Genomic DNA, 14,916 nt, shown 5'->3' with positions numbered 1-14,916 from the left:
GGATCCACTTTGGATTTGATGTTTTAAAGTAATTTTAATGTTTAGTCCTTGTAAGTGTATACAGGGTGTAACAAATATGTTGTCCGACCCGGAAATGGGGCACTCGGGGGGTGAATTGGAACAAGTTTTTCGTTAGCAACAATTTAATCTGAGGCTTCGTTACTGAGATATTAACGAAAAACCCCGACCAATCAGAGCGCGAGTTTGCCAGCCGAGTTCCCGCCCTAACGGTGGCTACGCGCTGCGATTTGTAACCAACGCTATCGCGGGAACTCGGCTGGCAAACTTGCGCTCTGATTGGTCGCGGTTTTTCGTTAATATCTGTAAGGTTTGTAAGGTTTAAAGTACATTCTGGTGAAGGTTAATAACTATTTTTCAGTGATTCAGTCTTCTAGCTTAAACGATTTCACGTGCATTAAACATTCAAACTCTGAACGCCACTGGGAAAATTGCCAAATCACTAACCTCACACTTCAGTAATATTCTCTCAACCTTTTATTACTATTATCATTTTATTTTTAATATTACATCCACTGAAAAAGATGACTATTAATCAGGTGAAATTCTAGGATTAATATTTACAGTGTAGTACGTACAACAGAACAAACAAATTTTCATTACATTCTTGAGGAATAACAGGGGGCTTTGATACAAGAATTACCTTGCGTGAGTGATCCTTTAAAATCACTACGAATTTTAGTTACAACCTCCTTTGCTACCATTACCCTAAAAAATATGTAACAATATGTTTCACGAATTTTATTATACTATACGTGAAGCAAATCGGTAGTCTCTTTAAAAACGTGTTTGACTACAATTAGTAAATTTGTAAACTTACCAAACTATAAATACGTCATCATTCAATTCCTTAACCATTATAGAAAAATTGAAATTTAATCAAAACGGGTTTATTCTCATACGCTTAACCCTGTCGCTGTGGTAGACACTTATACGATCAACAACACTATGGCCGATAAAACATTTCGTCATCGATAACGATTCACTAAAATTTAAAACGGAATAATACCATCTAGCAAATAATAAGCACTTTGTAGCATAACACATCACTAGACTGCGGATTTGAATGCAAAATGAAATTTCATAAAGTAATTCATAAATGCAAGAGCAAATGTAGGAATTCCTTTCTTCTCTAAAGTATCTTCTTAGGTTAAGAATAAATTGGGACCTTCGTTACACACGATAAAAGTTTTGTTTCTTCTTCTATTTCACAGCGCCCTATAGGCTATGAATGCATAAAATCAGCAATCAACAAATCACCACAATAGTACCCGATAAGTGATCTTTTTCTAAGCGCCTATAGACGCCGACTGCAACGAAAAGGTTAAACGATAAAATCAAATTGAAACGTGCTCGTTAGATTTTGCTGCTTTTGGAGTTAACGATTTTCAAATGTTTTACCTGTCACCAAAACGTGATACTTGTATCTATAAAATTACGCACGCATTTGTAACACGGTAAGATATTAGTGTCCCGTGCGCCTTTAACTCTCCGGATAAAACAGAATCCATTACACACGCTGAAGGATGGCCACGTGCACGACTTCAGAGTACAATTTCCATTTACATTACCTCATCGTTATTCTTCCACCTCGCTACATTTTCCCTCTCCCGCTCCCCACCCCTCCCACTCGCGGTTTACCTGGATTTCCTTTTCTTCGGCGCTTCTTTCTTCAGCCTTCCCTCGTTGCCCCCGTCTGCACGCACGCTCACCTGTTCACATTAGAGATGGCGTGAACTGCTACTTCTGAATCACTCGTGATTCGATCACGTTCGTGATTCGTGATTTCTCGTGATCGTTTCTGATTGGTGGAGAAACCTAACAGTTCTTTACACGCGACACATAATCTGTATATTTTATATTAACATCAAAACAAAAATTCGAGTTATATCGTATGAAGTAAAGGAATAATTAGAAACAATGAAGAATAATGAATAAATTAATGATTATAAATTATAATCCACATGTTATCTAGCAAATCATTCTTTTAAAATTTCTTGTTTTTTCTACTGATTTTTACAAACACAAATAGTAATGTAATTCATCGTAAAATCATTAAATACGTTTTTCTGTTTAAAGATCAAAGACTTACGATCGCAGTGAGCAAATTCACTCAAGATAATAAAATCGCAATCACGGTCGTAAATGAAGTTAAATCACGACCGTGATCACTGTGATAAATCACCGTTAGTGATTTTTGCACGCCATCTCTACTTCACATACCTTTCCACGATTCACTCCTGACGGAGGACCACGGTGAACACGCACTTGCTCGACCAGCCAGCCTCATCGCTAGCTTCGTACTCTATCCTGTGCCCTCCGACATCGAAACGTCGTCCTGGACTCTGAAACGTTCAAGCAAAAAATGTGCTCGTAGTAGGAATATTGAGGCAGGTGTCTATGCATAGTCGCGTACATCGACACACAGTGTTTTGGAATTACAGTTGTTACGAGTCAGGGCTAAGCGGCTGCGAGAGTTCAGAAAATGGCGAGTTTGGTTTTTTAGAGTTTGTTACGTGGACGAACCTGTGCCTATTTCATCACGGGGAACCACTGGGATAGGTTGTCGTGAACGAACCCGAATCTATTTCATCACAGGGAGCCACTAGGAAAGATTTTCGTGGACTCACGCACCCCTAGAAAGGGACTCTACCACTTTATATCTGCTCCGAAACTTCCAAGGCCGCATACTTTAAACGGACGTAACTCCGCCAATTTTGGTCAGATCAACTTCAAACTTTCAAACAATATTTCTAAAATGGTGTACTGTAAAAAATATTAAAAGCCAAAAATCGATTTTTTCCAAATTTATAGGTAGGCATAATCCCTTAAGAGAGCAATGATACCTATTTCTTGAACTGACCCAAACCAACTCTGAATAATTTTTGTTGTTGAACCGTTTCTAACCAACTCTGAATGACTTTTTTTCCTTGAACTGTGTCTAACCAGCTCTGACGCATTATACTGATCGGAGTTGGTTAGGGACAGTTCAAGAAATAAACGTAACTTTCTTTATAACTCCTACAAAACAATAGACGAGCTGCTAATTGAAGTGGTGTACCCAAGACTGATTCTACTTGAAAAGAGGAAATTCGTATTTAGTATGAATTGCTTCTGTTTACGTTTCTCGCTGAAATCTATGTTGTACATATTTCTTAAGATTTCGAAGGAACTCGAGAAAAGATGATTCACTGTAAGTTAATCTACCTAAACTTTTTTTGATAATAACTTTTTTACTAACGACAACACCCAACTAAAATTTTCACAACACTACTCACGAACCTTGACAATATATCGAAAAATCATCGAAATCAGAAGTGACTCCCTTATTGTAAATATTTATCCATTTAAATACATACACATATGCAGTACCTTTTAGAACTATTTATTTACAAGCGTTGGGAAATTTTTGCATAGACCTCATATAAAGTAAACAATTTCGTGGTATGTTCTTCATACCTCACCAGAAACTGAACCATCCTAATTTCGGTTTCAGTTAAAGTTTGATGCCATTGAAACGCCGGGCAGAATGCGCTTCAGATTCAGAGTTTACCGGGAAGATAAAAGGTGTCCACTATTTATGAGACGGTTTCATATTCTGTGTACGGTGTTACGTGCTGCGAAACCTGGCTTACCATCGCGAAGTAGTTGGTAAACAAAATTGTTACAGGATATTTGCATGGAAACATAGATTGTTACCCGTGTAAACTTTGCGTAGTTTAAATTCTCGGCAAACTTTCCGCAGTTTCCGCGAGCAATTCAGACTAACACACGGATCCGGTTAACATTGAAAATACGATGCCTCAATTCTAGGACATGCTGTAATATGATTTCATCCTGTACTCGAGGCACAATGTTACAATCACTGAATTATTATCGATAGAGGCTATCGATGTCATTCACTTTTAGTTTACGAAGTTTTGGTCTTTTTACAAGTGTTTTGTTAGTGTTTTAAAAAGATTTTGTTTCGCAACGCAAACACTTTCTGGTACTAATTTCACTTGACAATATTTATCAACAGAGAAAATGTTAACAGTCCCCCTTATTTTATGATTTTCGCTTCTATTCTAATTGTAAGTTCATGCTTTGAAAAGTATGGAGATTATAATTATATATACGATAAGTAATTAAGATTTTGAGTTTGTTACAGTGATTAAGGAAACAGCAATTAATTAGTAAAACGTTTTCTGTTTACGTTTTAAACAGTAGTCATTTCAATTAATTTCAGTTCCAGACAACAATTAACTTTTCTCATTTTCGAAGGTTTGAACCCTTCCGTAACCAGATTCGTTTTCTTAAACGTCTGTAATGGATGTGAATTGAGATGATTTTTCTTCTCTCTCTCGAGCTTCCGAATTTTTTTAATAATCTTATACGGCATGTATTTGTTTCACTGGACCCTGAGTGTCGTGAATAGAGAAATAGGTTTTCAAGGAAACAAATGTTTACAACGGTTATTTTTATTCACAGTACTTTACTTTTATAAATTGTTTTTTACGCGTGGTAAGAATCACTTCTTATGAAATCTTTTGAAGCATAGGTGGGACATGATACAGAAATAATCTTTAGCAGTAGAGACGTAAAATAACATGAAAGTGTCATTCAAATAAGAACGAATTCATACATGCACCCTTTTACCTGGACTATCTCGCACAAAAAAAAAACAGAAATGGACGTAAAAAGACACAGTAATGCTAAGATAAAACAGAAACTCACACAAAAAACATCTCCACTAACGTTTTACGTGGAAACTGCGATTTGATACATCTCACACAGTTCGAGAATTCAAATGGGACATATTACGCCCCGCTAAACCCGAAAGGGTGAATTTTGTTATGTTACAAACCCTTGTTTCTATATTATAAAATTGTCTAGTTCTGAATATTTATCCAAGAACTGGTAAACATGACAGTTTAAATGTGATTTACAGTAAAAATTGTTGTTCAAAATTCTGTGAAGTAAATTATAATTTATGATTCATGGTATATACAAGTTTATGTATGAATTTATTATACGTTGACGGAAAAAGTGAGAACTGATTCAAATTGTTCCCAGTTACTACAGATATCGAAATATTACACCAATATTTATATACTCGTTAATGTTTCGTACATTGTACAAGCTGTACACATTATGCTAAATGGATGCGAAATTGATAAACACAATGCAGTCTTCATACTGGTCGAAATTTATGTTTTCCATTAAAGAACGTTATGCTTTGTGCAGACAGAAAATTAATCGCAAACAGATATAGAAAATCAGTAATTAATAGCTAGCATTCCATTAATACATTACGTATGCGTACGTATATGTGCAAATAGTAGGTACCGAGCGAATAATTATGTACGTATCATCTACAAAAGTATAAAAAAACAAAATTTGAAACATTTCTGTCTACTTTAAATTCTTTGATAAAGGCACAGTTAATACACTGCATGGCATAACTATAAAACCACCTTAAAATTTTCAATTCCTACGTATCGTGGTTAAAATAAAAACGAACCACTTTTTGTCTAGGGAATATTCTATCCTTTCCTGGAGAAACATTATTTTTTTAACACGATTTCAGACATGGCATACTTGGTTCGTTTTTATTTTTGCCACAATATACAAAAATTGCAAATTTTAGTGGTGGTTTTATAGTTATGCCATGCAGTGTATTATATTGAACTTGATACGAATTTTATTAGACACAGTATGATTAGATAGACTCTACACACAGTTTTCATTTAAGTACAAATGTTACATTCCTATTTTATTCACTAGATAATTATTGTATCTCTTCAAAGATACTTTTAACGCTCAACTTTTCGCTGAATGTTGTCATCTTTAAATAATATTTTCAGCAGAACTTTACATGCATCTTTATCAAATTTATTTATGAATTTGGCTTAAATGTCCATCTTTTAGCTATCCTTCAGGAAATTGCCGAATTTAACTAAGATTGATTCTCTACTTTGATTAACTTTAACATAGTTAATGTTATTATTATTCCAGATAGTACTTTGAATGGAGTAGAGTAAATTCTGTGATTTTACAATACAGAAAAGAGCTATGTTGATCATTTTCATTCATAACAATAGCGACAAATATACCTATCGTTAAATTGATCATTTCATGTGCAATCAATATATGTATATATAAATGTTTCAACACGGCGTCATTCATTTCGAGACTCTACTAAATAATACAATAAATCATTGTTTATAGGTAGCTACATACGTTGAAATGAAATGACTATTATTACTAATACTAGACTAAGTATTGCACTTCGTAATGGATTATAAATGTGGTACATGGGAAAATTTAGTTATGAATGAGGAAATTGAAACGAAAACAGATTAGGCCATTAACTTTTAAGTATCAGTAGCTTGTATGTATGTTTTAAGGACTAATTAAATATTTTATGTATTTAGAATAATACTAGTGCATTTTGATAAGATAAACTTATATGAGGTAGGTAGTTCTTAAAACAAAATGATTTTTAAACTATTAACCTCCGAATAGGTTACTCGAACTCCATATTAAATGAAAATCTATTACATAATGATTTGGTGAATACGGCGTATGAAACAAAACTTATTGTTAGTATATTCAGTTACATAGTTATCACTATGAATTGTATGTCTTTTCAGGAAAACAAGGACTCACAGTGGTGTAAGACGCTTCCGTTCCATTAAGGTTGCTTGCATTTAGTTTTAATTCTGTTTTTATTTCTGATATAAAATTAAAAACTATTACCTCTTGTCACCATTGAATATTCCTCTTAAAAATGTTTAATACATCCGTGCCATAAACGAGAGAAATGCACATCTATGATCCGCAGTTTCATGTTCACCAAGCCATTTTATGAAACACTTAATATCATTGTAATGGAAAAATATTAAAAGGTAGGTATTTAGTTTTTAGCGACGTTAATAATACTTCTATGCATGGTAATGTAAAATATGCAAAGTGATTTCTACCGTGATCAATATACAGCATTACAAATTCAATAATTAACATGCACTATTTTATGAAACACCAAGTATTTCGATAATTGAAGAGTACTGAAAAGGAATGTTGTTTTTGACAATATTTGTACATATGTGTATGTATACAGGGTGTCATGTAACTGAATATGTTCCGAAAATATAGAATAAAAATTTTGTCATTTGAGACTACCGCGTCTGTTCATTGCATTCCGTTTCTACTTATCTACTACACTGTGATGAATAGATGCGTTTCAGATTATTTTTCAAATCGAATTTTCGAAAACAAAGTCACAAGTGAAACAATTTTATTCTATTGTTACATTCGATAGGTTCAGAACCTCTTTCCGTTGCACATTTTTCCTGATCACCTTCACTCGCGGAAGAACGAACGAAAACCGTCAATTCAGCAACACGTGGAAGCCACGCGCTTAGTCGACCTTCCTCAAGACACCGTCTGGCGGTCTGGCGGAACGGAAACGTCTAGCACTTTATCAGCAATTTCCAAAGACCGCCTCGGTGACTCAATGAATCTTGAAGTATCGCGAATTATAGCCTATTGCCATATTCTATGTGGTTATCCTATCTCTTCTTATAGCATTTCGTAAATGAAATTAACTCAAAATCATTCGAATTGCTATGTTTCATTTTTTCCCTTATTTTGCATAAATATTTAAGACATCTGCATGTCTTAAAAACTGATACCAATCAAGAAAAAATAATAGCATGTTCAGGATCAGGAGCATTAAATTACTCGAAATCAACTCTTAAATCCCTAGCAACAGATTGATTGTTCTCCTATGTTATAATGTAGGTATGTATTGGTGTTACGCTAATCTACAAGTTTCTATAATAAAATATTTAATGACGAATCAAATATTGGCTTTCGGTTAAATTGACTTGAACAGTGCACGTGTGTTACTTGCATAATTATGGTCAACACACTGTTAAAATAATAAAATATGCAATGTTCCTTCTATTCTACCAAATCCACAACGTTACACATTCAGTAATTGCGACATGGACTCAAACTTCGATAAGGGATTAAGTATTTTATAACTTTCTAATGCTGACCTCGTTGCTTCTAATCCGGGTCACCTTCACATTATCCGTGAATATTGGCTCGGTCCACGTGATCGCTGACCCATTTTTCCCCGTGACCTCTATGTCATTCGGACAGTCCTTAACTTTCGGCGCCTCGCCACCTGAAATCAAATAAACCCAATCAAAAGACTATGCACTCAAATGTATTGAACTGGTAAAGCTTCAAAGGTACTCAGAAATGAAGATGGTGTTTTATACATGCGACGTTTGGAAGATCAAAGAAACTTTCGTAGTGTAATAGGTACTAGAAACGACAATATTATACATTCAATTGTATTTATTTTTTTTGTATTTTATGCGTTAATTTGGGAAAATATTAATTAACTGAAAACTTATTACCATAATCAATTGTTTTATTAGACTAAGGAGATAATAAAAATGGTGTTCAACTTTTATTAAAGATTTTATTCTACTAGAGCTTTTATTCAAGTGCATAAACAGCAGCAGTCTAATGATAAGTACCATATTAGATAACGTACTATGTTTGAATAAATATTCATATTTCAGTACGATACATTCAATTTTTCTGTGATGTTTGAAATTTTTTATGACGACAAAATGAATGAACATTTTATAAAAAGAACTTAAAAAGATATATTAATAGTTTTTATTAATAGTTTGTGAAATATTTGACGAAGTATATTTTCCACCCCAAGCTTTGAGTACTGTTTTCATCTGTTCAAAATTTGTTGACACTCTGCTTCTGTGTCGAATTTTGATTAACATAAAATTTGAATGATTCCTTGCAGCGTGGTGTAAAGGAAATGCTTAGCCTAACTGTACGCAATTGGGGCATTACTGACGCTGCTGTACGGCAGAGTTGGGTGTAATCAATTACTTTTATTGCAATTACATTGTAATTTTAATTAAAAAGTCATTTCAATTACAATATAATCAAATAGTATAATTACAAGGTAATTGTAATTACATGTAATTAAAAACGACAATTTAAAGTAATTGTAATTGCGCGTAGTTAAAAGCTGCAATTAAAATAATTGCAATTTCGTATAATTGCAAGACAATTACAATTACAATGTAATTTCTACGTAAATACAATTGCAATTCACAATTACAATGTATTTTACAAGATAATTACACTTACAATTCACAATTACAATTACATTTTTCGATCAGTATAATGTTTTAGAGTTGGTTGGACACAGTTCAAGAAAAAAAGTCATTCAGAGTTGGTTAGGGATAATTCAAGAAAAAAAGTCATTCAAAGTTGGTCGGAGACAGTTCAAGAGAAAAAGTCATTCAGAGTTGATTAGAGATCGATCAAGAAGAAAAGGCAAGTTAGTGGAAGACAGTTCAAGAAATAGTTATCATTGTTCTCTTAATAACTGCTTAATAAACATACATTTAATAACTAAAACATTCTGAAAGTCACACGGGAGGGTGACCTTAAAAACTTATGTCAAGGTCAAGATCATGGGTCATTTTACTTATCAATACTACGAAAGTACGCTACTAAAGTTTTGTTGATATTAACTTTATTATAAACGGCGATCCCCAACTAAAACATTCACAATACTACTCAGGGTGATCTAGAAAACATATTAAAAAATCGTCGAAATTGGAGGTGGCTCCCTCATTTTAATATTTATCGAAGTTTTATCTCAAGCAGACTTAGCAAAGGCGAAGATCTTTTATTACTTTTCGCCAGAAAGAAACAACTAACGCAACGGCTCGGACTACATCGCCGAAAACTTTCGCCGCCAATGAGAACTTCCCGCCGTCAGTGAAAACTTCATCCGCCGCGTTTAATTAGCTCCAGTAAATTAGTTCTGGCAGAGGGGAATCATCGCGAATTCGGGTATCGGGCATCCAAAGAACGTTTTCTGTAAAATGCAGCACGGATCCGCCACCTTTCGTGGAAAGTTCACGCGCTCGGCCGATAAACAGTGGATTACAAGTAAACCGAGCGTGTACTGGAACGCCCACGCAAGTAATTACTTGTTCGTTACAAAGCAGCGAAATGAAATTGTAATCTTGTATCTGACACGTATAGCGAGTTCCGGTACTGCTCGACGAACAGAACGTGAAATACGGATGTAAATTATATTTCACGTCCAATTTACGTCAAACCGGACTGCTGGTACGGCACAAAGTAAATGCCGAGAACACCTTTACCCGAAAATAGTTTCACGATATTAGAGCGCACAGGCGCGGCGCTTAATTGTCATGCAAAGAGAACTGTCGATTCGACGTAACGGACCGTTTAATCAACTGCGAGCAGCTGTGTACAGGATGATGAATATACAGGGTGTCTCAACTAACTTGATTACCTCGAATAATGACTTAACTTTACACTTTAGTTTTACACTTTACGCAAAATTTTCAGACGTAGAACTTAAATGGCACCAAGGGGCACATCTTATAAGGTAAGTGATTTTTTTGTGGGTGGAGACATTTCAGAGATTTCAAGGTTATAACCTATTTTTTATACCATAAATTGATAGAGTATCAAATTTTGCGTAAATCCTGAACCTAATGACCGTTATATTTAATACATCTCGTTAACGAGATATTTACAAAATAATCACTGTATTGAAATCGCTGTATTGAAGTTAAAGTCCGCTATCTGCTTGTCACTTAAGATCGGAAAATGTACTTGGGCCCCAAATTTATTTCCCAGTTATTATATTTACGTGTATTCCAAAAAACTTAAAAACCCAGAAAAATTATAAACAGGCAGTTATTTATACATATCCCTTTTCACAGCTGTGTTATGACGGACTTTGACACCATCTTACTGGTCGATACAGAATTTTTCTGGCGATTGACACATATTTATGTTCTTAGCAAGATAATTTTTTAAGCAAGATTATTATTTTTTTAAAACTAATGTAACATCTGGGTGACTTCCCTTGTCAGTCCCGTATAACCCGTTCTAATGAGCTGATTTTACAGAATTCCCGTCTCCTAATGGAATAAGGACAACAATATCCATGTCTACACTCGCTTTTGTCACTTCAAAACGCAGTGTTATTTACAGTGTAATAGAATGAAAAAATTACAAAGTATTTATGTGTATCTAATGCTAAATATAGATAATCCTCTCATTCTCCCCCTTTGATGATTAACCAAGACATTTTCCTTACGTTTAACACACCCGTATCTTCTATTACAAACGTTCAATTTGTCCAAAAAAAAAAAAAAAAAATACTTCTCAGAATTTCAAATGAAATCGAGGATGTACGAGTTATGGTCGACGGAAAACGCGAGTATAAAGCTTTCGGAATTTAATGGAACGAGGTTAGTGTTCGCCAGCAAGAATTGGTCAAGCATTCGGTAGAATTCGTCGAACAATCTAATTGGCGGGAGGGGGTGGAGGGCCGGCGATCCGTGGATTATATAGCATTGTGGCGAACCCTATCCCGGAAACGCATTTAATTAAACCGTCGGCTGGGATTCCAGGAGACGAAGGGGGGAACTTCTTTGAGCCGCAATGCGAAATTTGCATACGACGACTGCGCTAGACCGCGTGTGCTCTCGAGCAAACTGTATTTCGCCGCGCGGCGTCGCCTTCTTGGCAACGGGACGGCATACGGGGAAATACGACCTGCAACGTCGTCGCGCGTCCTGCGCCTGAAGTCTCTTCTAATGGGGTCTCCTTTTCGCGCCTTCAGACGCTGATGTTAATGGCCACTAGGGGGGAGGGGAAGCCTTTTTAAGCGCGACGCCTCCCCGTTGCAAAAGACGTAATGACACATTAACTTGCCAAGAAAATGCAGTTGAAGAAGTTCGCAGGGGTGCTTTCGCGTAATAGGTTCTTAGTCGCGAACACGCGATACGTCTGTCCGGCCAAGTCAAACCAGTCGCCCGTTAAACTGGAGATACTGCTAGCGACAACGTTATCGATAATTCGATGGTACCACTAGCGTTAAAACTTTATGAAAATTTTGAGGCGTGGAACTTAAATGGTATCAAAGGGAACATCTTATAAGGTACGTGCATTTTTTGTGGGTGGAGGCATTTCTTCTTTTTTGTTTGCACCCATTTGTTTGTACTATAGATCGATGGAGTATCAAATTCTGAGTAAAAATGTGTTGATTTTCATACGTCCGAAATCTAATAGTTAACGAGATATTTACAAAATAATCACTGTATTTAAATCGCTGTATTGAAGCTTAGGGGTATCAGAGTTTCGAGCACCTATTACGTATTAAAAATTATTTTCTAAATATCTCGTTAACTATTAGGTTTAGGACATACGAAGGTCAACACATTTTTATTCAGACTTTGATATTCTATCGATCTACGGTACAAGAATAGGTTCTTCCGTTAAAAAAATCAAAGTAACCTTGAAATCTCAGAAATGTTTCCACCCACAAAAGATGCACGTACCTTAATAAAATGTGCCCATTGATGTCATTTAAGTTATATGCCTCAAAATTTTCATAAAGTGTACCGTTAAGTCATTGTTCGAAGTAATCAAGTTAGATGAAACACCCTGTATAAAAACAAAGAAACACATGTACTTAGTCGCGAACACGCGATACGTCAGTCCGGCCAAGTCAAACCAGTCGCCTGTTAAACTGGAGGTACTGCTAGCGACAAAGTTATCGATAAATATCGATAATTCGATGGTACCACTAGCGTTAAAAATTTATAGCATGTTTTCTAGCCACTTGACGAGACGTCTAGAGATATCGACAGTTCGTATATTTTAGTGAAAGGGCTGTGCTTCATGAATTGATGTAAACCACTGATCTGTATACAGGGTGTAACAAAAATGTTGTCCGACCCGGAAATGGGGCACTCGGGGGGTGAATTGGAACAAGTTTTTCCTTAGCAACAATGTAATCTGAGGCTTAGTTACCGAGATATTAACCGAAAACCCCGACCAATTAGAGCGCGAGTTTGCCGGTCAAGTTCCCGCGGTAGCGTTGGCTACGCGCTGCGATTGGTACGCAGCGTTACAGCGGGAACTCAGCTGGTAAACTCGCGCTCTAATTGGTCGGGGTTTTTCGTTAATATCTCGGTAACTAATCCTTAGATTACATTGTTGCTAAGAAAAGAGAAGTTAATAGAAGTAATTAGTTGAAAGTTGATAAAAAATAACCCCACCTGGTTTCAACTTCAGCCGAAAATGAGTTCCAGCCTGAAAACTGTCAATGAAGTGACTGCAAGAATGAGTTTATTGCTCGAGTTCCTGCTACTTTATAAACAGACGTTCAGTCGAGAAATAGAAAAAAAAAAGTTTCATTCTATGTCTACAACGATCTTATCCCTTATCCCTCAAAAGTCTATTCGGCAGAAGGCAAGCGATATTTCCACGTAGCGTTCCTCTGAGCAGTCTCCTAACTCGAGAAGATTAATTGTTTCTGATCTTGGCCTTCGATACCGCAAACTTGCCGGCACGATCGCCCGTTGATTAATAGCTCTGTTTGATGATCAATACCGATTATGATCGAAGGGAGTGTTTACGTGTCACGCATTGATTTCATGAATGCGCGTTAATTAATCACCTTTGACGATGATGCGCAACACGCAGCTGGCCTGCTTCTTGGATACCGGGTGTCGGGCGAAGAACGTGATCTCGTGCACACCGGGCGCCAGATTGGCCTCCAATCGTGTTCCCCAGGACGGCTTCGATCGAACGTACCGGAACCAATCAAGATCCGTCGACGGCTGATCGAACGTCACGAACGCCTCGTCTCGACCGGGCGGCAGCTCCGCGATCACATCCTTGGGACACTCTAAGCGGGGCTTACTGTACCCTAAAACAAATATACAGACCTCTTATGTGTATTAACCCTTGGATAACGAACGTGGGTAACTCGAGACCCAGACTTGAAGTCTATGCTGAAAGGCAGGATAAAAATTTTTATGAAATAAGGTAAATGTCACAAATACTACCACTTTACGATTGTAACTTCATTTAATAATTTTACGTGTTGGTTAACGTAACAGTGGTCTCAGTTTCGAAGATAATATTACTTAATATCTCCGTCATTAAAAAAAAAAATAGTTTTATATATTAGATATGAAGAATTAGTTGATAATTAAGTAAAATCTGCGAGCAATCCCAGTGTCCCTATAACTGTCACCTCAGAAATTAAAGTAATCCTTATAATATTCTTATACTTTAACAATTCATTTTTTACAGTAGACATAGGTTGAGTAGCAAAATTACGACTCTTTGCTTAGTATGATTTTATCGTTATTTCCTATTTACGTAGTCGCGTTGTTTAAGCTCAAATAGTCCTACTATTTCTTAACATTAATCTTTAAATGCTATATACAAGTACATGTGTTTCTTTGTTTTTATACAGGGTGTTTCAGCTAACTTGATTACTTCTAACAATGACTTAACGGTACACTTTATGAAAATTTTGAGGCATATAACTTAAGGGGGGAGACTCCGTGGCCCGTGTGCTGTGTCCGTGCACTCACACAATCAACGGGAACCGTGTATGTATACGCGATGCACGAGAGAGACATTCGATTTCGTAGAATCCAACTTCTGCCTCGATAATGGCACAAATGAAGTTTTCACGGGTATAGTACTCACGGGTAGACTTCACTACAGGGTGGTCTGGTCCTTAGAAATGCCAATAAACACCATACGTTCAAAGAATTAGAATTTTAGAAATTGTGCGATTGTGACAGATACCGATGAAGCACACAAGATGGCTGCTCAAGTCACATTTTGTCAAATATCACACAATTTAGTTGTTTTCTCGTCAAAAGCTGACCAGACCACCCTGTACACCACTGTCACACTATCGTAGAAATCCGATTTTTGTTAATTTATCAATTGTGGAAGGCGTAAGTTGGATTCTACGATTTGACGCGTCCAGACTCAGGAATATAC

General features: G+C 36.2%; 1 protein-coding gene across 1 annotated transcript in view; it reads right to left on the bottom strand.

Annotated features, from left to right (window-relative positions):
• Window positions 1–1,608: 1,608 nt before the first annotated feature.
• The window catches only part of LOC107193749, a 124,560-nt gene continuing 111,252 nt past the window's right edge, over window positions 1,609–14,916 (bottom strand). The window contains exons 12-15 of the mRNA XM_015583253.1: window positions 13,568–13,819; window positions 8,064–8,194; window positions 2,242–2,363; window positions 1,609–1,730 (exon numbers count right to left, since the gene is read on the bottom strand). Of these exons, the coding sequence (XP_015438739.1) occupies window positions 2,253–2,363; window positions 8,064–8,194; window positions 13,568–13,819 (494 nt within the window). The 3' untranslated portion in view covers window positions 1,609–1,730; window positions 2,242–2,252. The remainder of the gene's footprint in view (window positions 1,731–2,241; window positions 2,364–8,063; window positions 8,195–13,567; window positions 13,820–14,916) is intronic.

The sequence above is a fragment of the Dufourea novaeangliae genome, unplaced genomic scaffold, assembly GCF_001272555.1.
Source record: "Dufourea novaeangliae isolate 0120121106 unplaced genomic scaffold, ASM127255v1 scaffold24, whole genome shotgun sequence".
NCBI lineage: Eukaryota > Metazoa > Arthropoda > Insecta > Hymenoptera > Halictidae > Dufourea > Dufourea novaeangliae.
This window is presented reverse-complemented; position numbering and strand designations above follow the sequence as displayed.